Raw genomic sequence first — 27,005 nt, forward strand, 5'->3', positions numbered from 1 at the left:
TGGAGCGTTAATAAACATCAACCTCTGTAGTCAAAGTACGTTGTCAAGAGTGACTTATTCCATCGGTCATAACCTTCTTATTATAACTCTATGGTCATAACCTGAACATGGTGTCAAGAAGTCAAGCGGTGAAGATGGCCAAGTTTAACCCTCCCGACAACTTTGATTTTACCCTCCCGGATCAGCGGCGGCTTCCAGGGAGCAGCAGCAGCAGCAGGGCATCGCGATGGGGTGCCACCCTATGGGTGCCACAGAGACAAAGTGCTTCCAATAGCACCGGAGGGACCACCCTAACAGCGTACAGTATGCAGTCTCTTTTACTAGTGGGAACAGGGCAAGAGGCAGATTAAAATGTCACATCTCCTCTGTACTTATAATACACAACAAAACAACAGTTGTACATCCATGATACACAGAAAAGAAAAAAAAAACTCCAAAGTGATACGCTTTAATCAACATGAGAATGTACTGATTCTTTGTCTATCATGTTTTAATTCTGTTGTAATAGAAGTGAAAACAAAACAAACACAGGTTGATGGCAGTGCAGTTTTTCTCATCATGGCAGGCAGTGATGCAACCAACGAGTAGATTAATCCATTTATGTTATACTTTAGCTATGGACAAATAACAGATCTACAAGCTCACAGTGTGAAAAAGTGCCACGCTGTGAGCTTGTAGATCTGCTATTTTTCCACTATTTAAAGCAGGGGTTGACATAGTCGGCAACCTTTTTTTATATAAGTGCCATGTTTTTATTTTCTTGATAGTCAGTGTGCCATGTCAACATTAAGTTTAATTGTGAAATTGTGAAATCAAAATGTAAAATTTGCAGTAGTTTATTTGGAAGGAATTCTCCTTTGGAATAGTGTTCTTTCACATTGGGGACAGTGATCATTATTAGAGCAATAACCCAACAGACTCCCTTCCACTCAGAGTTCATGAGTTGAAGAATGAAAGTAGAATTATGTGCAGGATGTCATTTACACGTAAGTTTTAAGACAAAAATCCTCTCTCACTTTGTGCCAGTGTGCCAGTGATGCGTGATTATGGATCCCACTGGGAAAGATGGATGGAAACGGCATAGAGCGCTCGTTTTCACAGTTATTGTCCACGACACTGCATCTTTCCCAGTGGGATCCATAATCACGCGCCAGTGATCACCCTCCCCTGTGCCAATCTTGTTACCTGTGCCTAAGCCCTGATTTAAAGCATAAAATGATGGTTAAAGTTAATAATGAGTAATACATAATGCGTTCCCTAAATGGGTTAAAAACAGATCTACAAGTTCACAGCACGGAGCTGGGAGCTCCAGTGCACGCACGGTCATGTGACATGTTGCGTGGGTACGTGCAGACTGCAGAGCTGTAAGAAGCACTTCTGCTTTTCAGTCTGGCTGCTTGCTGGAAACCACTTTCAGTGTGACAGTTTGCCACACTGTGCATGTCTGCTGGAAACCACTTTCAGTGTGACAGTGTGCCACACTCTGTGCATGTCTGCTGCTAGAAACCACTTTCAGTGTGACAGTGTGCCACACTCTGTGCATGTCTGCTGCTAGAAACCACTTTCAGTGTGACAGTGTGCCACACTCTGTGCATGTCTGCTGCTAGAAACCACTTTCAGTGTGACAGTTTGCCACTCTGTGCATGTCTGCTGCTAGAAACCACTTTCAGTGTGACAGTTTGCCACTCTGTGCATGTCTGCTGCAGTGGCGTCAGTTCAGAAAAAGCTAAGGTATGGCAACATGACTGGTGTCTTGCACGCGCGCGAAGCAAGACACCAGGCATGTTGCCATACCTTAACAACAGATACATTTATTTTAAGAAGTACATTTAATTTTTTCTACGGTTTCTTGGACAACCTGGAGCGATTATTCAAGTGCAGCTAAACTTGGCATGTTAGTAAACAGGCCACAATTAACAATAATGAATTGCACCTGTGCAGCTGACCTGCGGAACCTGGGAATATACCATTCTGTCAAGATGGGGAGAATACAAGTGTGGAGAAAATAATTATAAAGCCATGTTAAAGTGACTATTTTGTAATTTTACTGTAATTTAACAACATAATAACCAGCACAGAAGACAAAGAGACATTCATGGATTTATATTAAAAGTAACTTTTATTTTCCCCCCTGGACCCAGGGTATGGCAGCTGCATACCCCTGCCATACCCAATTGACGCCCCTGGTGTGCTGGAAACCACTTTCAGTGTGACAGCCACCTTCTCTGTCTGCAAAACATACCAAAATAGATTAGTGTTAATATAATTATTTTGTAATATAATAGGCTACTTATATCTACTAATAACTATGTATTTGTCAGTGTTGGGTGTGTGTGCCCAGAAGTGTTAGGCCTACTTACTTTTCACCAAGTATGTAGTTATTATTTAGTTACAAGCTCTTGTTCATATTTTCTTTGGTTCAGTATTTATTTAAAACCCCACAGACATGCTATTTTGGGCCAGTTTTTAATAGGTAAACAATTTCAAAACAAAAAATGGTGAAACAACTTAAACTACGGAGATCCAAGGTTTGTGCCTGACGCAATGACATACTTCCTCATATGGTCGTGTAAATATTGCTTCCTGTTCCTTCAGTGGTTGATGTAGTGTATGTGTGTGTGTGTGTGTGTGTGTGTGTGTGTGTGTGTGTGTGTGTGTGTGTGTGTGTGTGTGTGTGTGTGTGTGTGTGTGTGTGTGTGTCCTTGAGCAAGACTCTGAACCCCTAGTTGCTCCTGGTGAGCTAGCCTGGGCTGGCTTCCAATTTCGGGATTTTGATCCGGTCGGGAGCGGAAGAGCTCCTACGTTTTTCTGTAGTCCAAAACGGACTACACTTTGGCCGGAAACAACGACCGGAAACAGTTTTATCCCGTACTTGCGCATGCGCTAACTACTTGCGCATGCGCTAAACTGGGTTGAAACTGTTTCCGGTCGTTGTTTCCGGCCAAAGTGTAGTCCGTTTTGGACTACAGAAAAACGTAGGAGCTCTTCCGCTCCCGACCGGATCAAACGGCCCGTTTAGTAAACGAAGACCAGGCTTTCTCTGAGGGGAAAGCCTGGTGAGGCGAGGTTACTGGTGAGCAGGTTGGTGCCTTGCATGGTTTCCTCTGCCATCGGTGTATGAATGTGTTTGTGAATGGGTGAATGTAATGTATGTGTGTGAATGGGTGAATGTAATGCACAATCTATGTAAAGCGCCTTGGATAAAGGTGCCATGTAAATGCACCATTTACCATTTAGTAGACCTTAGGGTGCTTGTATTCTATTCATTCCATTTAGTAGACCTTAGGGTGCTTGTATTCTATTCATTCCATTTAGTAGACCTTAGGGTGCTTGTATTCCATTCTCTAGCCTTCTTTTATCGCAACAGTTCACATTTATAAAAAAAATCACAAAACTCTTCCTCTTTTTGGCATCTGCCACATGCATTAAAGGTTAAATGACATTCTGTTTTTACCAATCATAAAGGTCTTTGCCCTGGTCCTAAAAACATGTTTTAAAATGTTTAAACTTGAAAATCCACTCCATGGAGCCATGGTCTCTTTCTCTGTTCAGGTGTCATGAAAAACGGTCTGTCACCTGAAATACTCTATAATCACCACTAGGGGAGCCTCTCTCTCCCACTCATTCTAACAAATATTAGTATAGCTTGAGTACAATTTTGAATATTTGTACTTTACTTGAGTATTTCCAATGTTCAATTCTTATACTTCTACTCCACTACATCTCAGAGGCAAATGCACTTTATCTCTCCACTACAATCATTTTGATTTTGATTATTAATACAAATCACTCACTTCAGCCCTTAGGCCAGCAGTTCTCAAACTATGGTACCCAAAGTGGCCACTGGCCACACACACGCACACGCAGTCACGCACGCACGCTCTCACACGCACGCTCTCTCTCTCTCTCTCTCTCTCTCTCTCTCTCTCTCTCTCTCTCTCTCTCACACACACACACACACACACACACACACGCGCGCGCGCGCGCGCGCGCACACACACACACACACACACACACACACACACACAGTGGCGTAGCTAGGGGTAGGAAAGTTAGACTGAGGTAAGGGGGCCCAAGGTGCCAGAGGCCCTCGAAAAGTCTGGATTAAAACTCTTTTTCCCCCAATAATAATAATTATTATTATGATGTTTATCATTTGTGTCTAAAAACTTAAAATTACTGCTGGAATAAAACCAATGAGCGATACAATTTAAATAATTGAGGGTCCCTATATTATATACTCACCCCTTACAAAGCTAAAATGGTTTCTCCTGCTTTCACGTTGTTTTGAGACCTATAGTAGCTTTGCGGTTTGTGCGTCCGCTTGCATCATGTTATGGTTGTGAAACTTAGGTGTGCTCTACAGGATAATTATGATCATCTGGTAAATGGAAAAGTCTTTTCATTGGCCCTGCAAACATAAGATCAACTCTCACGTTCTGTTCGCCCCACCCTCCCCCGGTCCTGACTGTAAAGCAGCTTCTTCAGCACACAACAGCATGCATTGAACAGAGGCAGGGAGAGGGAGAAAAAAAAAAAAAAAAAAAGACTGCAAACATAAGATCAACTTTCAGGTTCTGTTCGCTCCACCCTCCCCCGGCTTCTTCCACACACAACACGCATTGAACAGAGACAGGGAGAGAGAGAAAAAAAGACGTAATGTGACATAGAGCAGCATGTTTCATTACTGTAAACTGAGAGGAGAGCTTGACTGTCTGGGTAAGCATGCAACAGAAAATCTTCTCCCCTCTTCCTTCTTCCTTCTTTATCCAACACCATTAAGCAATAAGCATGGATAACGTTTTAAGCACAAACGCAAGTGTTTCGAACAAAACACCTGTTTGCTAAGTTCTGGAAGGAAGCACTCCCAAACTAGTGACATGATCAGTTGATCACAATCGCATCATGTTATGAATGTATGTAGGTTCCCAAATCAAAGTGAAAAATGGTTTGGTTTGTTGCAACAATGACTAGTTATCTAAAGTATGGTAATAGTGTCAAGTAGTGTGAGGATTAATGTCAGAGTGTTTGTGTTTGAGCGCCTCAGTGCGGCCGCTGCAGAGTTCATGTGCAACCTCTTCCAGAGACACTAGAAACTCTGCTGGAGAAACAAGACAAACTGCTGGATGTCCCTAGTAATAACAATAATTGTATAATATCCCATCATCTATCTAGTAGTCATATGATTATGTCATACAAAAATAACAATCTAGGCATCACAATATTTTTGTTTCAGTCAGTCACAGTAGGCTATTATTGTTTTGTGAACTCCCAAAATGTTCACAGGATCTTGCTGTAGATTAAACACACTGACTGACTTTGCTGTTAAAACAATGTATGTGCATACACACAGACACAGTACACACAAGAATGTCCTGTTATGCCATTCTCATATAGCCTTATATGATCTAGCCTGTTATACAGTAGATGTATTCTCAGATCATTATATCCAACCCTTGTTTTCCATAGTTTAGCTAACTAGCCAAAGTTCTGATTGCATGCAGACTCATTTTTGCATGTAGGCTAATCATGTTCATACTTCACCCAATCTGAATAGTCCTATACTGCTTATGTTTTCTCCTATTCTACTTCCTATGTATAGCCTATATCTCCTCATGTGCATTTGCTTGAGCACTGCTGCTATTGATTAGTGATTGTATATTCTGCACAACACCTGCACATATTTAAGCTGCTACTAAAAATACAATGTAGTGTTTTATTGTTATACTGTTTTATATTGGCTTGCATGGGAGGCTGGGCTCAAGTCAGAGTTCTGGTGTCTCATTCACTTGCTGGTGATGATGGTGGTCTGCACTTTTTATTTCATGGGACTGTTGTGGATTATACTGTATTAATAATACAGTAGCTGTATCTGAGTGTGCATGTAATGGATGATTATGTGTAGTGATCATGGTTAGATCAAGTTAAAATTCCTGGACTTTGTTTCAAGAGCTAGCATTGTCAAATTGTTACACCAGACACTACATGTTTGTTTATATCCTGCTTAGGCTACAAGAGTAAAACTAAAAGTAGACAAAAATGTTAAATGGTGTTACAATTTGACAAATAAGGTGAACATGATTGCTGAGGCGATCACGGCTACCGTATCATTGTGAGACATGTCATTCAAACAGTAACAAAGTGTTCCCGGTTGGCCGGTTCTCCGCTTGCATGGGGGGGCCCATACAGATTTCTGGCCTAGGGGCCCAGAATTGCTAGTGACGCCCCTGCACACACACACAGAGGACCGCCCCGGCTCCAACACTGGCCGAGAGATGCATGCATTGCTCGCAGACGCGAGGCATTTGTTTCGCTGCTTTGCTTTGGTACAAGACACACTGTGACAGACACACACACACACACACACACACACACACACACACTGACACACAGAGGCTGAGCTGAGCCCTGAAGAGGCACACACGCGAACAGCATCGAGAGTCGCGAGTATTGCTTGTGTTATCATAGCGTTTTACTGTCTGCTCGCCGGGTCGCCGTGCCCGTGTGTGTGGGGGGGAGGACAGGGCAGCGTGTTATAGTAGGCTCTCCACGGAGCTCTGCTGCTCCGGGAGCAGAGCGCTGTCCTCGGCCTCGGTAATGAGGAGGGAGGCGCTGCCAGCCAGGGCGGAAAATACATAGCGATACATAGCGATTTTCACTATTTCACAAAAGCATAAACTGACTACTTGATATGAAGGATATTGATGTAAATAAGATATTTGAATGGACACATGTATTTTATATGCCCATATTTACGATTAAAGGACAATATAATGTAGAGATTACTTCCTCAAAACGTGGGCTGTGGAGAAATACAGACAGGGAGAGAGTAGAGCCCAGGAGGCGGAGGAGGGGGGGGGGGGGGTGCACTAACTGCTAGTGACGAGACTGTCAGAGAGCCAATGATCAGAGCATCAGAGCCTCATTATGCAGAAATCGTCAAAAAACCACAGATAACAGGGGAACGACTGCAAGTTAAAAGTTGGTGTTTTTTTGGTGTAATTGAGGCCAGGAAACATTAAAAAAAGCATAAAAAACTCAAAATTTATTTTTGGATGTCACCACCCCTTTAAGCCGGTGACTTGATTGATTGACATCAAGAAGGCAAACCTGCAATGAAATGCTTAACTGTGTTGCTTGCGAGCATACAGTATGTCAGTAACAAAGTTATATAAATGTGTGAGTGGCAAAGAACCTGAAAACCTACGACTTCCATACAGAATGGGAGAAAGATTTTTCCACATTACATATTTCAGTACTGGGACAACTATTGTTGGGGGTGGGTAGATCTTAGTGGTCTTTTTAAAAGTAGTTCTCAATTTGTACAGGAGCGTGTCGCTGTTACTACATGTCATCTTTTCGACACCTGACTCTAACCCTCACCCTAACCCTAACCTCCGTGGAGTGAGACGCTAACACTCCGGTCGAAATGATGGGCGTTCGAAAGAGTGCGCTTTTTCCAATTTGGACATAGTGGCAAATACTCTTTCATAGCAGTTGGACAAATAGTCTTTGTTGAATCCAGACAGTCATCATGTGTGTTTTTGGACTAAATATAAAGGTTCTTTGACCGCTGACAGTCTCTGCACTTACAGTAAAGTTCAGCACACCAAGGGTGTTTTATTGAACCTGGTGGGTGTTGAGGCTCATGCTGTTTCCCTTCCCTGACCCTGACACTTAGCATGTTGTTAAAATAAACATGCTTTTCTTAATGTATCACATGCTTAATGCACAGGAAACCTAACGTGGTTCATAGGAAATACACAAATACAGACACCACATGCTGTGCATGTGGACATGTTGAGCATGATCTTGCAGAGCAGCGTGGATTTGAGCTGTGATGGCCTTGGCATGGTTAACAGAGTTACAGCCTCACATGCTTCATAGCAGTAGGAATAGGAATGGGGTCGTCTTCTAATCCTTCTCTTCAGCTGCGTGGACCATCCCTGACTGCATGTACACTAGACCAGTGGTTCTCAACCTTTTCAGGCCCAGACCCCCTAAATAATCATATTTTAACTGGGGACCCCCCACCCTGACGAGCACTAAAAGCTGAGGCATTACATTTTGTACAACACAGTCCTATTGTGAAAATAGCAGATCTACATGCTCACAACACCTCGCAACACAAGGCGTTGTGAGCATGTAGATCGTCTATTTTCACAATTTCTGCCTCTAATATTTGACAATTTGGCCAATGTTTAATTGGTCATTTTAGAGGTATTAAAGCTCTTAAATTGTCACTTTGGAAATGTTGCACGTTAAGTCAATCACCTGGGGACCCCCCCAAAATAATTTGGGGTCCCGACCCGCAGGTTGAGAACCACTGCACTAGGCCGCTGGTAGAAAGTGTGTGTGTGTGGGTGTGTGGGTGTGTGTGTGTGTGTGTGTGTGTGTGTGTGTGTGTGTGTGTGTGGGGGGGGGGGGGGGGGGGGGGGTCAAGGGCTGGTTCATTCCCGGCCGGTCCATAAAAAATAAAAATTAAATGTCGGCTTCTTTGTTCCATTTTGGGGGCTGGGCGGCCAACAAAGTAAATCGTCACTGTCGGGCAGAAACCTCGTATCTCCCAGTTTCAAATGTGTAATTTCTTTTCGCAAAGTAAAGCCCTGCTTCATCATTCAAGGCCCTCGCACGAAAGTAGTGAAAACAGCAGATCTACAAGCACACAACGCCTCGTGGTGCGAGGCGTTGTGTGCTTATAGATCGGCTGTTTTCACTAGTTTAAATTATTTTTTAAATGATAAATACAAAACAAACGGTTTTGGACACATTTGGACAACGACGAAATATAACTCATGTAATTGGCCATGATCTGAAATGGCAAATCTTTGAGTAGCAACAGAGCTATAGAGAGAGATCTCTATGGGCACTGATGCGACTGCAGTTTTCCCGGTGAACCTGAGCGCAGCGGTGGGGGGCGATGGGCAAGGAGGCAGGGCTCCAGACTAACTTTTTTCACCAACGTCCCAGTACCGTCCCAAACTTCAAATTTAACCGTCCCCAAATGAATATAATCCGTCGCCAAAAATTTTATAAATTCATGAATTAATATATTATTGTTATAATATGTATTGTTATTATTATTAATATTTAACTCTTATTATTATCATTAATATGCTGGTGAATTTGGCTTGGCAATCCTTAATGTTTTTATATGTATATATGTCATCAGTATCATTTGTGGCTCCTAAAAATCGGATTGCTAGCCTGGTAAAGTACTATGCACGACTGTTAGAGGAATTACGGTAAACCTGGGTTTGTACTTTGTCCGTACGAAGGTGTTGCGCGTTGAACCTCGCTAATCTACAAGCCTACAACTCGTCGCATCCTCAGGGCTTGGAGGGCTTTTAGATCATAATGGCTCACGCACAACACCGCCGTACGGAATAAATAATAACCTAACCACGATCTCTTTGCATGGCATGCAGTCTGCTTCACTGCTCGCATCGTTGTTTTTGTTCAGATGAACTGTAATGGAGTTATTTATTTGAGCGAGCGGACCTGTTGTTGTCGAGAGTTAAATAAAAGAAAGAGAAAATAAGCTACCACAGCTCGGGAACGTGCCAGCTTGACAGTCTGTTCTCCGCATCTTTCTGCGGTGTAAATTAACCTCTTCAAATAGCGCAGCGTGTTAAGTTCTACCTGAAAAGGATGATAACACTGCCTGTGGTAACTTTTTAACCACTCTGTTTACATCAAGTTTCCGTGTGTTTCATGCTGCCAGCTGCGCACCATTTATGTAGCGACAGTGATATGCGCACGTTCAGTGCAAAAAAATCCTCTACGTCCCGATTGCGTCACAGAGGAGATTAATTTGCGTCCCAAATACATATTTTTAGGTCCCCGGGACTTCGGGAGTCCCTTAGTCTCGAGCCCTGCAAGGAGGGTCGCGAGCTTATGAGAAACAACTAAAATAAGACCTAAAAACTGGCGAAAACAGTTGTGTGCATTAGAGCAAGATTAGATGAGGATAAAGGAAATCATTAAATGGAAAACATTAAATTAACTTCTGAAAAGCCTACTAGTTCTTAAAACCTGGTGAATTAGCGAAAGATTAGATGAGGATAAAGGAAATGGAAAACATTACATTAACTGAAAAGGCTTCTAAGCCTACACTAACCTACTAGTAAAACTAGTGGAACCGCGATCTTGCCACACGTGAATAGTTGTGGTTGTAAACAATAAAACACAGACAATATAAATCCTTAGTCTAGTAGTGGGAAGAAGAGGTTATCATCATGGCCCCAAATAACTTTTAAATAGGCCTATCTTGCAATTGGCTACGAGTCTCTTACGAAATCAGCAAGAGTGTCTCTCAATATATAAAGCTATATAACCTCTCCATCAGTGGTGTGTGTTCCCCACACTCCCACGCCCCCACCGTTGCGCTAATAGGTTCACCGGGAGAACTGTGGTCGCGGCACTGATGGAGGAGAGAACACGCCCCCTGGAGGGGAAAGGAACTGGGTGGAGTAACCTGTTCCTTCCACACCTGGGAAACTCCCCCCTGTCAAATGATAAGAAGCGGCCTGCTCACTCCTCATTTGGTTGGCAGAGGGAGAGCAGAGCACAGGAATTCTTTTAAGGAATTAATTCCTTAAAAGGAATTCTTGCTCGCAACCCATTAAGGAATTCTTGCTCGCAACCCATAAAAATGTGTCCACAACCCACATGTGGATCTGTCCACTTAGAACTACAGAATCACTCCCTAGCTTCCACCGTGGTCTGAAGACTCACCTCTTCAGACTCCACATAAACCCATAGCACTACTGTAGCACTCCCCTTCCCTCAATGACCACACATGAAGCTAGATAGCATTTTCTTTTTTTTTTTAGTTTTTGTTTGTTTTTTACTGCGTGGTCTACCTATGTTATTATAATTTTTTCTAGATTGATATTCCTATGCATTTGTTATATTGTTGTTGATGTACTGACATATTATCTTCTTATTATAGTGATGTGTATTACCTGCTTATTGTAAGTCGCTTTGGATTAAAAGCGTCTGCTAAATGCCTAAACTGTAAACTGTAAACTGTTTGGGAACCAGTGTATTAGCTTGTGTTCCAGTACCACAATGTCTGCTCATTTTTCCATCTCTTGATTGGTAATGAAATTGGTTTCCCCGACCTGAAAATGCATAAACCTTTCTGTTCATTAAAGAACAAAGAACAAACACTATAAGAACAATGATCAGTATATTGCAGGGGTTCCCAAACCTTTTTTGTCTCAGGGCACCCCATAAATATATTTTTTAAATCCGAGGCACCCCTACATTATAATTTTCACTCCCAGCACCTTATGTATAGCATATCGTCGTTGTCGGGTGGAAACCTTGTATGTCCAAAACTGTTCGTTTTGTATTTATCATCTATAAAATGTACTAAACTAGTGAAAACAGCTGATCTACAAGCACACAACGCCTCGCATCGTGAGGCGTTGTGTGCTTGTAGATCGGCTGTTTTCACTAGTGTTGTTTGATGAAGCAGGGCTTTGCTTTACCAAAAGACGTACAAATTTGAAACTTGGAGATACGAGGTTTCTGCCCAACAGTGACGATATTTTTGTGATTATGTTGCGAGGAAAACGTTGAGATAACAGACATTTTGGTTAGAACTGACAGAAAATAACTTTATACTTCAAGTTCCAAATGATACTAAATATTTTTTTCAAGTGTCCAAATAAATTCCAAATATTATCAAATGATCTTGCGGCACCCCTGGACTGCCGTCACGGCACCCCAGGGTGCCCCATCACCCACTTTGAAAATCCCTGGTATATTGAACACTTATTTTAACAGAAATATGAAGTAGTATATCACAGAACCTTTAAAGACGTGGCAAAATGAAACATATGTTTATCAAACCTTTGGACCAGACCTGGGCCGTATGCGGCCCTTTGGTTCACTCTGACCGGCCCGCGTAGGGTTAATGTAAAATTACAAAATAAACACATTTCCTAATGTTACCTCATGCATGGACTAAATCTGCATTGCTTTTATTTTTGAAATGTTTTTATTCACGTACATATTATGGACGCAATGTGTAGTGTGATGTGTGTGTGATCATTGGATGGTGTCTCAATAACAAGCAGGTGGTCAGACTGGTCACAAGTCATTGTGACCTGCCTCAAAAATGGCTAAAGTGGCTAAAAAGTCGATGCCGAATGCCGGCTTTTCAACAAACATTGGACTGCTCAGTATTTATTTACTGAAGTCGGAGGTAAAGCTGTGTGTTTAGTTTGCGGGGAGAACAGCTTGCGGGGAGCACTGCCTTTTGGCCCGGCCGTGGTCATAATATGGACATAACTGACAATAGATGCCAACAGATATATATCAAATTAAAATAACCACATTCACCATGTATTGAAGTTAATTTGTAGACATATTGAATGCTGTTTGTTAATGCTTTGAACTTTGAAGTAATCTCTCTCTCTCTCTCTCTCTCTGTGTGTGTGTGTGTGTGTGTGTGTGTGTGTGTGTGTGTGTGTGTGTGTGTGTGTGTGTGTGTGTGTGTGTGTGTGTGTGTGTGTGTGTGTGTGTGTGTGTGTGTGTGTGTGTGTTACAGTATGGGGAACCTGATCAAGGTGTTGACCAAAGACATTGACAACAACACAGCTGGAAAATTCTTCCTCGACTTTGAGAGTAAGACATGCACGCAGCCACGCACGCACACACACACACACACACACACACACACACACACACACACACACACACACACAGGTGAGCGATTGGATGAGTCCAGTCATCGGTTACCAATTTTTATTGGATGATGTAGGGGTCTGCCTAGCCTGGGACCAATACCACCATCAGGTTTCTGATCCGGTCAGGAGTGGAAATAACTTTTGTAGTAGCCTAAAAACTACCTGCATACGGGCCGTGTTGCACAGTCCTGCATACCGAAGGGAGTGGAGGAGAAATAGAATAGCTTTTGGTTTTCTTAATTCTAATCTAGTTTTCTCTTTGTCAGCCACGGTTGAGAACAAAACCTTGTTTATATATAAATATATAAATATATATATATATATATATATATATATATATATATATATATATATATATATATATATATATATATTTTTTTTTATTGCGACCTGACGGTCGCAGTTTAGTATGAAAACCTCCACCGGCCGTCCGTCCGTCCCTGAGTCCGTCCCTGAGTCACACGTGTGACGTGACACGTGTGACGTCAGAGTCCACAGCTGATATCACTCTGACATCACAGAGTCCACAGCTGATGATGTGGCGTGATGTCATACAATGTCATACAATACACAAACAAGCCCTATATAAAGGGGCAATTCTCACCAGGGAAGAGAGCATTCCTCGACTCAGACCTTATCGCCAGGATCAACTAAGCTTATAGCTTATCATCACATCCAAGATGTGATAAGATACTCAGCTAGTGGGGAATGCTCTCTTCCCTGCTGAGAATTGCCCCTTTATATAGGGCTTGTTTGTGTATTGTATGACATCACGCCACATCATCAGCTGTGGATGTCATCGTATCTCCATATATGGCCATCTCCGTATATGGAGATATAAGTCGTCCATGCCCAAGTATGGGCTGGTGAGGTCAGACTTTGTGTGATGCGTAGGTTATCTCCATATATGGAGATTCAACATTCCAGGTGTAACTATGGCTGCCCGTATGACGTGAGAGGTGGAGGCTGTGATATAAGACCGGCATTATCTACCGACTAATTAGTAACAAGATGTCAAAATCGTTGAAGGTTGAATCTCCAGATATGGAGATAACCAACACATCCCTCCATATATGGAGATAACCGATGCAGTGGTGTCCGGTAAGAACTTAACCGAGATGCCTTGAATCGTCACACTCCATAGTGTTATCCACATTTCGTGTAGCCGCCCTGTACAGGAAGTGATGTCACAACAACTCGCTGACATCACCGTCAGGTCCACAGCGGCTTATCTCCCGATTCGGGAGTCTTACTGGTTTTGGTGTGTGTGTGTGTGTGTGTGTGTGTGTGTGTGTGTGTGTGTGTGTGTGTGTGTGTGTGTGCGTGTGTGCGTGTGTGCGTGTGTGCGTGCGTGCGTGCGTGCGTGCGTGCTGCGCCGTGCCACTGGACAACACACAATATTCCATGTTAACAAAACTGTTCAAATGAACTGGTTTGCCTCATCTCAACTCAACAATACATTTAACAATACTGTGGAAAGCTTCCCCAATACTCCGGACATTGTCATGATCAATGAATCCACCAAGTCAGTTTTCATCCTAGAAGTTGGATGCTCTTTTGACATGTACATGGACACCTGCTTTACCTATAAATGGTCAAAATATCAGCCCCTTGCAAATGCCATCTCTGCTTGTGGTTATAATTGTAAAATTATAATTTTGATATTTGGTAGCCTAGGGCATGTTCATAAAATGTGTGTGAGAGGACTTCAACTTGCTGGACTGGCAAAAAAAGCAGCAAAACAATTGGCTAAGTTCTGCTCTGTGTCTGCCATCATTGGCAGTCACTTTATCTGGAAAAGACGATGCCATTATACCCATAGTTTGTGTGTTTCATGCTCTGCCCTATAGCATGGGGAATCAAGGACATTATTTGTGAACATGATCTTTTGCACCGTATACTGTTGTCTCTTATTACTATTGGATTTTGATGATTTATGTCTCTAATCGTAATCCAATAAATGAATTCAAATGTGTGTGTAAACCTCTGCCAGACTGCCATCAGACAGGAGTCCAGTTAAAATGGCCAAGGGTTTCTATGGGGCTTTTAAGCCGTGACATCATTTTGTAGTCAGACCTCCAAGCAGATTTATTATCAATATCTGTCCCTCGCTATTTCAACAGATCCGAGACAGAAATAACGACTAAAGTATAATTCTACCACTTTGAGGGCGAGTCTTCTGGTAGGCCTGTCAATAAAATGTTTCATGACAGACATGTTGTTGTTGTTGTTGTTGTTTTTCAGTCAGAGGATGATGTTGATGTCAACAACGAGCTGGCCAATCGGATGTCTCTATTCTACGCCAGTGCCACGCCCATGTTGAAGACACTGAGCGACGCCACCACCAAGTTTGAAGTTTGTTTCTGAAGTAAGATGTGCGTGTGCGTGTGCGTGCGCGTGCGTGTGTTTGCTGTTTGGAGTTTCGTTTTTAGGGCTTGTGGGGATACCATACGTGGACTCCGTAGTCAAAGAGGGGCTGGACTGTTGCACCAGCTATGGTCTTCAGTGTGTTGAAGTTGACCATCGGGGCGATCCTCTGTAGGAAACGAGTTTGTTGGTTGATTTAGGCCAGTCAATCTAAGCTAAAAAAGGGCCTGACCCAAAAGAAATTGCAATAGTAATGGTTCAAGGTTTTTTATGATCCTTAGGGTCATCCAAAAAAACATATTAAAAGTTGTGAATTATATATTTAGTGGATCAAGGTAAATTCAGGGGGTTCAAGTTTGGGTCCATTCACTTACTATACATGAAACAAAGACCCCCAAAAAATCTTCTTTAAGTAGCATGTGTGGGGTCTAACTAGGGGTTTTTCATGATTCTGAATCCATTGCAAGCATTTGTTTTGCACAAAAAACATTCCTTGGGCTAAAAACGGACCCATAGAAGTATGGTTTAGTGATGAGTCATCACTTTTCTGGGGTCAGCTGCTCTGTTTTTTGGTGTCCGTTTTTAACCCGACAAATGTTTTTGTGCAAAACGAATGCTTGCAATGGATTCAGGACCATGAAAAAACCCTAGTTAGACCCCTCACATGCTAATTAAAGAAGATTTTTGGGGGGTCTTTTTTCCTGTATAGTAAGTGAATGGATCCAAACATGAACCCCCTAAATTTACCTTGATCCACTAAATATATAATTCACAACTTTTAATATGTTATTTGGATGACCCTAAGGATGATAAGAAACCTTGAACCATTACTATTGCAATTTCTTTTGTGTCAAACCTTAGATTGACTAGCCTAATTTTATTTATTACCTTTGAAGTCATCTTTTCGCTGGAAAGATTAGCTTCAAGGATACATCCTAAGTAGGAGATTTCGTTTTTTCGTGTTATGACCTTGTCACCCACTTTGATTGTGAAGTTATCGATATTTTTGAGGTTATGATTTGAATGCCTGTGGTTGTACCATAGACTGTAAAAAATATATGGACAAAGCGAAGCCATTGGTTTCTATGCAGCGCAAATGACGCAAGCACCAGAGGAGGCTATTGGCTGCCAACGGTCACGTGCAACCGCAGGGATACATGGGAGAATGTGGTCGGAGCCTCCCGAACTACAGCACACGAAGAAGAACAGCCGGCTGGTATCAGTTTAGTTGGCCACGCCCCCCCACCCCCACCCCCGCAACTTTATCATCAATTTTAACATAAATTGGATCTTATTTTCACAAAATGCATATCATCGTGATTGAAAGGCAATTTTTAACTAGCGATAGGAACCATAAAGTATTTATGAAAATGTTAATTAAGGTTAGAAAACGAAAGGGGAAAATGAATGGGATCCAATGGATGGAGAACAATTCTTTTTGCGATCGGCCGGGGGGGAAAACAGCGCAATTAGCGGGCCAATCATAGGAAGTTTTAGTTCTGTATTGGAGTCATTTTAAATCGGCGGAACAATGCCCCTGGGTTTTACCGGTCAGTTCCCAGTACAACAGTAACACCCTGTGGTTGTACTGGTCAGTACAACAGTAACACACTGTGGTTGTACTGGTCAGTACATCAGTAACACCCTGTGGTTGTACTGGTCAGTACATCAGTAACACCCCGCGTTCTCCATATATGGGCATAAAATGAATGCCCCCGCGTTCTCCATATATGGGCATAAAATGAATGCCCCCATATATAATGAATGCCCCCATATATGGGCATAAAATGGATTGCAGACAGACAGATACAGATATCTCCATATATGGACATAAATGGACAGAGGCAAACAGATGGTCAAAGATCTCCATAGTTACAGATATCTCCATATATGGGCATAAATGGACACAGGCAGACAGATGGTCAAAACGGGTCCTATGACCAGGTAAAAAAACAGGTATAATGGGGTTTGCATTAAAGGGCGGGGCATTCATTCCCTATTTACATTGTTCCGTATATGGGTTATAAAATGAATGCCCCCATATATAATGAATGCCCCCATATATGGGCATAAAATGGATTGCAGACAGACAGATACAGATATCTCCATTGCAGACAGACAGATACAGATATCTCCATATATGGACATAAATGGACAGAGGCAAACAGATGGTCAAAGATCTCCATAGTTACAGATATCTCCATATATGGGCATAAATGGACACAGGCAGACAGATGGTCAAAACGGGTCCTATGACCAGGTAAAAAAACAGGTATAATGGGGTTTGCATTAAAGGGCGGGGCATTCATTCCCTATTTACATTGTTCCGTATATGGGCATAAAATGAATGCCCCCAGATATAATGAATGCCCCCATATATGGGCATAAAATGGATTGCAGACAGACAGATACAGATATCTCCATATATGGACATAAATGGACAGAGGCAAACAGATGGTCAAAGATCTCCATATATGGGCATAAAATGGACGCAGACAGACAGATACAGATATCTCCATATATGGGCATAAATGAACACAGGCAAACAGATGTTCAAAACGGGTCCTATGACAACAGGTATAATGAGGTTTGCATTAAAGGGGGAACCGGCACTGTGTCTGCAACACAGTTGGAGGCACAGACAGATACTCCATATATGGGCATAAAATGGACGCAGATAGACAGATATCTCCATATATGGGCATAAAATGGACCCAGAACTATAACTGCAGTGATCTCCATGTATGGACATAAAATGGACGCCGACAGACAGACAGACAGACAGATACAGATATCTCCATATATGGGCATAAATGGACACAGGCAAACAGGTGTTCAAAACGGGTCCTATGACAACAGGTATAATGAGGTTTGCATTAAAGGGGGAACCGGCACTGTGTCTGCAACACAGTTGGAGGCACAGACAAGTAAAGTAGGTCGGGAGTGGCTTATTGTCGGTATCAGCCGGTAACACGCGGGAGTCTGTCCCCGTTACAATGCGCTAGACCCCTGGGAGATGGACTGCTGAGGTGGAGCGCCACACCTACCATCAGATCCCAGTACTTGCCGCACGACTTGCCAAGCCATGCTACTCATACGCTGAGTTGGCGGTGCCCGGAATCGAACCCATGACCTTGCAGTACAAAGGCGAGAGCTCTACCGACTGAGCTACCCGGGCACAGACAGATACTCCATATATGGGCATAAAATGGACGCAGATAGACAGATATCTCCATATATGGGCATAAAATGGACCCAGAACTATAACTGCAGTGATCTCCATATATGGACATAAAATGGACGCCGGCCGACAGACAGACAGACAGACAGTTACAGATATCTCCATATATGGGCATAAATGGACACAGGCAGACAGATGGTCAAAACGGGTCCTATGACCAGGTAAAAAAAACAGGTATAATGGGGTTTGCATTAAAGGGCGGGGCATTCATTCCCTATTTACATTGTTCCGAGTTGGCCAGGTCGCCGACTAGACGCTCGGGCGGCCCAGCTTCTAGTAATATTAATGATGATATTAATATGTTTACAGGGAGTATAAAAGTTGTTTCACCAGTGAAGAGACAGTGTTGTAATGATAATAATAATATTAATGATGATATTAATGTGTTTACAGGGAGTATAAGAGTCGTTTCACCAGTGAAGAGACAGTGTTGTTGTGTCTCAGGGTGATGGTGGGGGTCATCATCCTCTATGACTACGTCCATCCTGCTGGAGCCTTCGGCAAGACCTCCAACATAGATGTATGTATGACCTCTGACCTCTGACCTTACAGGATAACCTTTCACCTCCCTTTGACCTTACTGTATGGAACACCATGAACTTCACCTCCGTTTTTCATACTTCTATAGTTTACAGTTTATGCATTTAGCAGATGCTTTTAATCCAAAGCGACTTACAATAAGCAGGTAATGCACATCACTATAACAAGCAAGATGATATGTCAGTGGTACAATATAAATATAACAAATGCATAGGAATATCAATCTAGAAAAAACAATAATATAGGTCAACCACGCACCCAATCAGTAAAAAACTTTTAAAACCTAATAAATGCTAACTAGCTTCATGTATGATCATCGAGGGAAGGGGAGTGTTACAGTAGTGCTATGGGTTTAGGTGGAGTCTGAACAGGTGAGTCTTCAGTCCACAGTGGAAGCCAGGGAGTGAGTCTGTAGTTCTAATGGAAGCTAGGGAGTGAGTCTGTAGTTCTAAGTGTGACAGGGAGTTTATTCCACAGTTCGGGGGCCAAGAGAGCAAATTGTCAAGGCCTGGAATTTCATCATTTTAAGGGCAAGGCCACTTGGACTTTGGTGTTGTCCATTTCTTGACGGCACAAAGGCCAAATGCCAGGGCAGGAAGGCCATCAAATAAAACAAGATTTAGGCCAAACTGAGGGGCAACGGCGGTTTCCTGCCCTGCCGAGTATGAAAAATGGAGTTTTTCATACTTTTGTTTGGGGTTGAAAAGACAGAAGGTTGGAAAATGCTCACCTATAATAACATTCCCAGAATAGGGATACCACGTTGAAAGTGGTTAATACTTTAGTGTTGCATTAAACAATAAAAGGCTTGTATAAATTATAACACATGTCAAATATAGATGGACAGGCATCAAATTATCTGCTAAAACATGTGAACACTAGGTGGTGCCAGTTACCAACCTCCAGTCTGAACTTTCCAAACTTCCCCTGTGGAGGTTGACAGAATTACAGTTACAACACAATCCTGGATGAATTATGATATTCTAAAAGACATCAAGTCATGAATGTTTTACTAGTGTATGAAAACCAGAGATGAGCAACTGTTCAGTGAACATGCAAGGTAATGAACAGTGATCAGATCATTGTTGAGAAATTAACATTGGCCTTTATTGATTGATTGATTGATTGAAGACTTTATTGTCAGTTTGCATAGAAAAAGGTACAGTTTCATGACGGTACAGTTCACTGGTACAAGGTCAACTAAAAGGAGATCCTTGGAAAGCACTTGGCTTATTTCCACAGGAAACCATTGAAGTATCTCATATAACATTGAATGACAGATGGATAGAACACAGTACTAGGCAGTAGATACAGTAAAAAAAAGATAAATAAAAATGAAATAAACAGTGCAAAAAAATATACAGTACGTAAATACAAAGAAGGGTCAGGGGAGGGTAAGGCTGGGCTAGGTTTGTTATTGCCAGTTGCGAACGGCTGCTGCCTGTAAGTGGTTTTTCAGGGCGATTTTAAAGGATGCTAGGGAACCACACTCCTTTAAGGCCTTCGGTAGGGCGTTACACATTTTGGTTGTATAGCAGAAGAACGAGTTTGACCCTTCGTTTGAGTTGACTCTGGGTTGAACGTGATCTGTGGCGCTGCCTCTGGTGTTGTAATTGTGGATGTCCTTAACGTTTATAAAGTATTTTGCCAGGTACATGGGTATCTTAGTGGTGTAGTGTATCTTGTACACCAGGCCCATTGCAAGTTGCTGGACATATCACTGGAGATTATCCTGATTATTACACTGATACTTAATAACGAAATAAGACATTTGACCCAAAATGAAATAACTGATTTCAATGATTTTAAAATGATCTCATTGCTTAGGGTGAAGAAAATAGTTGAGAGCTGATGTGTGTTGTGATGTGAGATGTGATGTGTTTGTTTCAGATGAAAGGGTGCATCAAGGTCCTGAAGGAACAACCTCCAAACAGTGTGGAAGGACTGCTCAACGCTCTCAGGTTCAAACACACATCTATATTATTATTATAGGCTGTTATAATTATAATGATAACTCAGTACACTGTATCCTCATCAAATCACTACAGAAAGGTCTTCAAACATCAAGTTTTACATCTTGAAACTAACTAAGTATTACATACAGTATCTTAACTCATTGATTGATTGATTGAAGAATGTATTAGAAGTTTGCAATAGAAAAAAGTACAGTTTCATGACAGTACAAATCACTGGTACAAGGTCAACTAAAAGGAGATCCTAGAAAGCCGAGGCTTATTTCCACAGGAACCACACTTTAACACATCTGTTGCCATGGCTTATTTCTGTCTGTACTGTGCTCTTGCCATGTTTTTGACCAACTTCGAAGACAGCCTCCGCATTCAGTTTTATCGTGACAAAATCACACAACACATCGAATGAAAGAGGAGATTCTCTAGTTTCACCCGGTCCAAGAACCATGTTTCTACGATGTTCGCTTCTGTATTTATAGGCCAGACAAAAAAAAAAAACGGCCAAAAATGACCCCTTTTTAGACCTTGTTTTGAGAAAAACAGCTTTTAGTGAATGATACTGTATCAGGCTGAAAACTCACTTGATCTTTTTAGCTTTGATTTCAATGACTTCAATATTGTATTTACAGTATTTTTCCTTCAAAGAAATACAAAAGAATAAGACAAATAAGTGTTTTTTATTTTGTTTCTTTACCGTTTTCAATCAAGTGTATTCTTGCTAGTTCAGTGTTTCTCTGGCTTGTTCACATTGTTTCTCACATTGTGTGTCTGCGCGCGTGCATGCGTGCGCCTGTACGTGTGCACGTTCACAGTTCAGAGTCTGCATGCATGCTCGTGTGCGTGTGCATGTGCATGTTCACAGTTCAGAGGCTGCGTGCGTGCACGTGTGAGTTGAGATGAGGCCGGTCAGAAACAGCAGGCAGGCCAAGGAAAGTTTTCAGTTCTCCAAAGGGAAGTCAGCAGGCTCCTCTGCACGAACCACTACCTATAAATATAGAAAAATAAAATCCATTTACAATACAATACAATGTGTCTCACACACACGCACGCACGCACGCACGCACGCACACACACACACACACTCACTATTTCTCTCTCCCCTCCCTCTCTCTCTCACACACACACACAACAATAAATACTTTTTCTCTCTCTCTCTTCCTCCTTCCTCTTTCTCTCACACACAATACATTCTCACTCTCTCACTCACTCACTCACTCACACACACACACACACACACACACACACACACACACACACACACACACACACACACACACACACACACACACACACACAATACATTTCTCTCTAACCCTCTCTCACACAATCAATCACACAGTCAATTCAATGGAGCTTTATCCTCCCTCCCTTTCTTTCTTTCTCTCTCTCTCACACACACACACACACACACACACACACACACACACACACACACACACACACACAATAAACACATTTATCTATCCCTCCAGCCCTCTCTCTCTCTCCCCCTCCCAGATGGGAGGAAAAAAAACACAAATCAATTTACACCTTTAGCCTAAAAGTTTTAGCAGACACATTTATCCTACCCAGAGCGATTTAGATTATAAAAAATAAATTGATTCATCTGACGATTATATAGGCTATATATATATAAAATACAAACTCACTGGAAAGTTGTGGTCTGGGTCTCTGGGAATGGGATGTGTGCCTTCGATCTCGCTGTGGTTTCCACTCTTCACCGAGTCAGTCAGGGGACTACACAACGCCTCCCCATGCGAGGCGTTGTGTGCTTGTAGATCGGCTGGCGTTGTGTGCTTGTAGATCGGCTGTTTTAGACTGCGTCTTCTGGACTCGCGTTAGCGACTGGTTCCGCGCACCACCGCGACCAGCTGCTGTTGTTAGCGCCACCGTCTTTGAAGGAGGTGACATTGTTGTAATGAAATAGAACACGTTTTTTTGTCACAGTGACCCACTAACAGGACATTCACTGCAGCCCGTGATAGACTAGAGTGTGTTGTGATGATGATGATGATGATGATGATGATGATGAAGAATATGTTGTTTGTCACCGCGACCGACTAATTCTTGTGGGGGTCCGCTCACTATCCCGACGGGCCGCTGTTCCGGCTAGCGTGGGCAGGTTTTTAGTTACTGAGGTAAGGTTACTGAGGTGATGATGAACCACAATCGTTTGGAGTGGACCAGGAGGAACCAGGACATCACGGCGTGCGGACAATCGGTCCGGCCGACGGCTAAGCAGCGTGAGGACCGGGACATCACGGTGCGTGATCGGGACATCGTGGTACGTTGACCAGGACGACTTGATGGCGACCCGCGAAGGAGCCGTATCACGGCGTTTGGAACCGAACCAGCCCGGCTCCGCGTCACCGTTTGGAAGAGCCTGCCCGCTTGGAGTTGATCGGCGTCTAGAGAACCGAACCGGCCCGGCACCGCGACGCCGCTTGGAGAAGACTGCCCGTTTGGAGTTGATCGGGGACGGGGAGAACCGGCCCGGCGACGCGGCGGCGGCACCGCAGCCAGCACGTTTGAGCCACTTACCCAGCGAACTATCACCGTTTGCCGTTTGGAGCAGTCTGCACCGTTGGAGTTGATTGAGCAGAGCTCAAACGGTGATCATGATGATGATGAGTAAAATGGATAGTCCCGCTGCTGTTGTAGCGCAGCGTCGCCATCTTTGATGGTGAAGTAGAAATTACAGCGACCCACTCGTTTGTTTGATGTGATGATGAAGCTGCAGAATAATGTAACGATAGGCAGGCAGACTAGAGTTGTTGGTGGGTGATGATCACAACACAAGTAGATAGTGTGTCACAAACACACACCCTGGCTGGCTTGCTTCAGTCCATTGGTTTCACTTCAGCAGGGGGTACACTAATCTGACAATGGCGCCATCGTGTGTAATAAAGGTGAAATTGACTAGCCTGGACCTTTTATATATACTCTATGGCCTGGACGCACTGAAAAGCATTTCGTCATAGCGAGTTATTATGAATTTCATATTTGAGCCATTTGAGCCATGGTTTAGCAATATTGTGGTTCATGGGAAGCATTTGTCTTTGTTTTTGGTCACATTACTTGTTGAATATGTGATTTCTGACTTATTTTTTATCACAGAAGCAACAAACTTTGTAACAAGATGGGTGAGAGTGTAATTAACCTAATTAAGTAATTAAGGCCAAACTCGGGAAACTCGGGGTTGGCACAGCGGTCTATTTGAAAACAAACTCGGGAAACTCGGGGTTGGCACCATATGTGTTAAGTATCTCATATAACATTAAAAGACAGACGGATAGAACATAATACTTTATCTAGGATAATATCAGTTTCAAAAGCATAACATCAAATACAAAGGCAGAAAAAGAGAAAAAGGGGGGGGAGCATATGGGGGCTTAGTCTATTTACAAGTCACGGGTAGCAGCTGTCTGAAGGTGACTTTTCATACCAATTTTGAAGGAGGCTAGGGATTTGTTCTCCTTTAGGGCTTGTGGAAGGGCGTTCCACATGTTGATGGTGTAGCAGGAGAACGAGTTAGAGCCTTGTTTAGTGTTAAATCTACGTTGATGATGATTAGTGGAGCTGCCTCTGGTGTTGTGATCGTGAACATCCTTGACCTTTAAGAAGTAGTTTGCCAGGTACATGGGTATCTTGGAGGTGTAGTGAATCTTGTACACCAGGCCCATTGGAAGATACTGTACTGTACTCTGTCAGCTACTTTGAGCCACCCCACACTTTCGTGGTGATGATCGGTAATGTGGGTCTGAGGTGGAAGACCAAGCACAACCCTAATTAGTTTGTTCTGGGCTGTTTGGAGCTTTAACTTTAAGGCAGCTGGGCCACCGCGATACCAGACAAGGACTCCGTAATCAATGAGGGGCCCAATAAGAGCACCTCCTAGTGTCTTTCGAGATTTAATATTGATTAGCGGGGCAACCCTTTGCAAGAAACTAATTCGTTGGTTGACTTTTTTGATTACCTTGGTAGTAATATTGAGTTAGCTCTAATATGACGTCAGTGGGATCAGTTATTGATTGAACTGAACACAATAATCAATCATATTTTCATTTGAAAACATTTATCTTCCCTTCATGAAGATTCTTGAATTAATCTTCATTAACATTAGACATTTCAAGGCTCAATATGCAAAGTCTTGTTATGGTTATGATGGAATAGGGAGTAATTATTACTAGTAAGACACCTCAGGGTGCTTAATTCAAACTGTCAACTGAATGACATAAAGAAATCCTACAAGAACAATGTAAACAGCTCAACAAAAGTAATATTTCTAGTGTTTTTTCCCCCTTCAAATTCAATGATAAATGCTTTCACTGCCATTTTCACTTCCAATTATTCAACTCTTAAGCACACCTGAAATAATTTGTAATCAACTGCAATTGACTAATCAAGGGCTTAAATAGTTGCATCAGATGTGCAACCTGGCCTGACTAGAAGTTTGTTGACTGTGATTAGAGCAGTTAGAAACATGGCTAAGTCTAAGGAATGGTCAGAAAAGTTCAGAGAAGAGATTATTGCTTTGAACAAAAAAGGAAAACAATTGCAAAGGCAATGGATGTTCCCAAAAGTACGGTTTTGAGCATAGTTCACAAGTTCTAAGTTAAAGAAACAGTGGCTACACTACACTAATAAACCATTTTATTTATTTATTATTATTTTTTAAATAATTTCAAGCACAATGGTAGGTTTGATTGATTGATTGAAGTCTTTATTGTCAGTTTGCATAGGAAAAGGTACAGTTTCATGACGGTACAGTTCACTGGTACAAGGTCTACTAAAAGGAGATCCTAGAAAAGACTACGCTTATTTCCACAGAAATTGGAAGTATCTCATATAACATTGAATGACAGACGAATAGAACACAGTACTATGCAGTAGATATAGTCAGTAAAAAAAGGTAAAGGTTGTGGGTTCAAATCCACGTGGTTTTGTCGGGCGTCTATGCGAACACAACTGGCCTGTGTTCGGGGGAGGGGAGCCAGGCAGGCAGAAGGGTGATATTTGTCATTGCATGTATTCCTACGGGCTGAGGGTGGCACCTGTCATCAGGGAGTGTTGGGCGGGAGCAGTAGGACAAAGGCTCTACGTCCAGTGACAACACAGAAACGTGTGTGGGGAGGAATTCATTGGCATAACGGCTAAATGAGCTAAAAAAGAATTGGCTATTCTAGAAAAAACATTTCAAATGATATACAAATCGAATGTAGATTGTATGAACAACGTGTGTTTTCTCCTCAGGTACACGACCAAACATCTAAACGACGAGTCTACCTCCAAACAGATCAAGAACCTGTTGTTGAATTAACGAACCACTGGAGCTGTGGAACTGGTATTACTGTACAATTTACAATTTAGGCATTTAGCAGACGCTTTTAATCCAAAGCGACTTACAATAAGCAGGTAATACGTCAATACTGTACACACAGTATGTATGAGTGTAGCAGTGTAACTGGTACTATATTATGTACATGTGTTCGTCTGCGGGGGAAGGGAAGGGAGGGGCTTTAATATTTTGGTATGAACGAAACATAAACTTGGATGTGATTTTTTTTTTGTCTGTTTTTTGTTTGTGAGAACCAGCAGTGTTGGGCAGTAAGGCGTTGCTAGTTGCAAGCCTTGCTAGAAACGCATTACTACCAGTAAGGCTCCCTAATCGGGAGATAAGCGACCGTAGGTCACTTATCTCCACAAATAAGGCAAAAATGTGTTTTGCCAAAATCTTCCTGATCCATGTTGATGACATGAGTGTAGACATACTGTGTAGTGATTTTTGTGATTTTAGGGCAAAATCTGTAGGAGCAGTGTCCAAAAATGTGCTTTTAAAAATCGGCCTGGAGGTGGCGCTATATGGGAGAGATTCATGTTGATGGGATGAGTGTAGACATACTGTGTACCGATTTGCGTGATTTTAGGGCAAAAATTGTAGGAGCAGTGTCCAAAAATGTGTTTTGCAAGAATCGGCCTCATGGTGGCGCTAGAAGAGGGCCATGTGAGAAATGAGGGGTGGGGTCTCCGCGCCGGCAAGGCGGACGAATAGGTACCGGCCCCGGCTGTCCCGGTCGCTCCTAGCCGGAGTTACGGCATTTTATGTGAGCTGCAGTGTAGGGGGTCCTCCACTGGGGGCGCCACCACTTTTGCATCCGTTCTGGAGCACCAGGAGTCGGTGGTCCC

At 42.6% G+C, this 27,005-nt stretch overlaps 1 protein-coding gene across 1 annotated transcript; it reads left to right on the forward strand.

Annotated features, from left to right (window-relative positions):
- Positions 1-26,139, forward strand: LOC308285278 (CYFIP-related Rac1 interactor B-like; the record flags this gene model as incomplete). Its single annotated transcript, XM_080725994.1, has 6 exons — positions 1-303; positions 12,563-12,639; positions 14,950-15,049; positions 18,703-18,829; positions 20,740-20,810; positions 26,073-26,139. Exons 2-6 carry the CDS (start codon positions 12,564-12,566, stop codon positions 26,137-26,139), a joined length of 441 nt encoding a protein of 146 aa, XP_080582120.1. The 5' UTR covers positions 1-303; position 12,563.
- Between the last annotated feature and the right edge of the window lie 866 nt (positions 26,140-27,005).

This window comes from Nannobrachium achirus, assembly GCF_963921795.1.
Source record: "Nannobrachium achirus genome assembly, chromosome: 5".
Lineage (NCBI taxonomy): Eukaryota > Metazoa > Chordata > Actinopteri > Myctophiformes > Myctophidae > Nannobrachium > Nannobrachium achirus.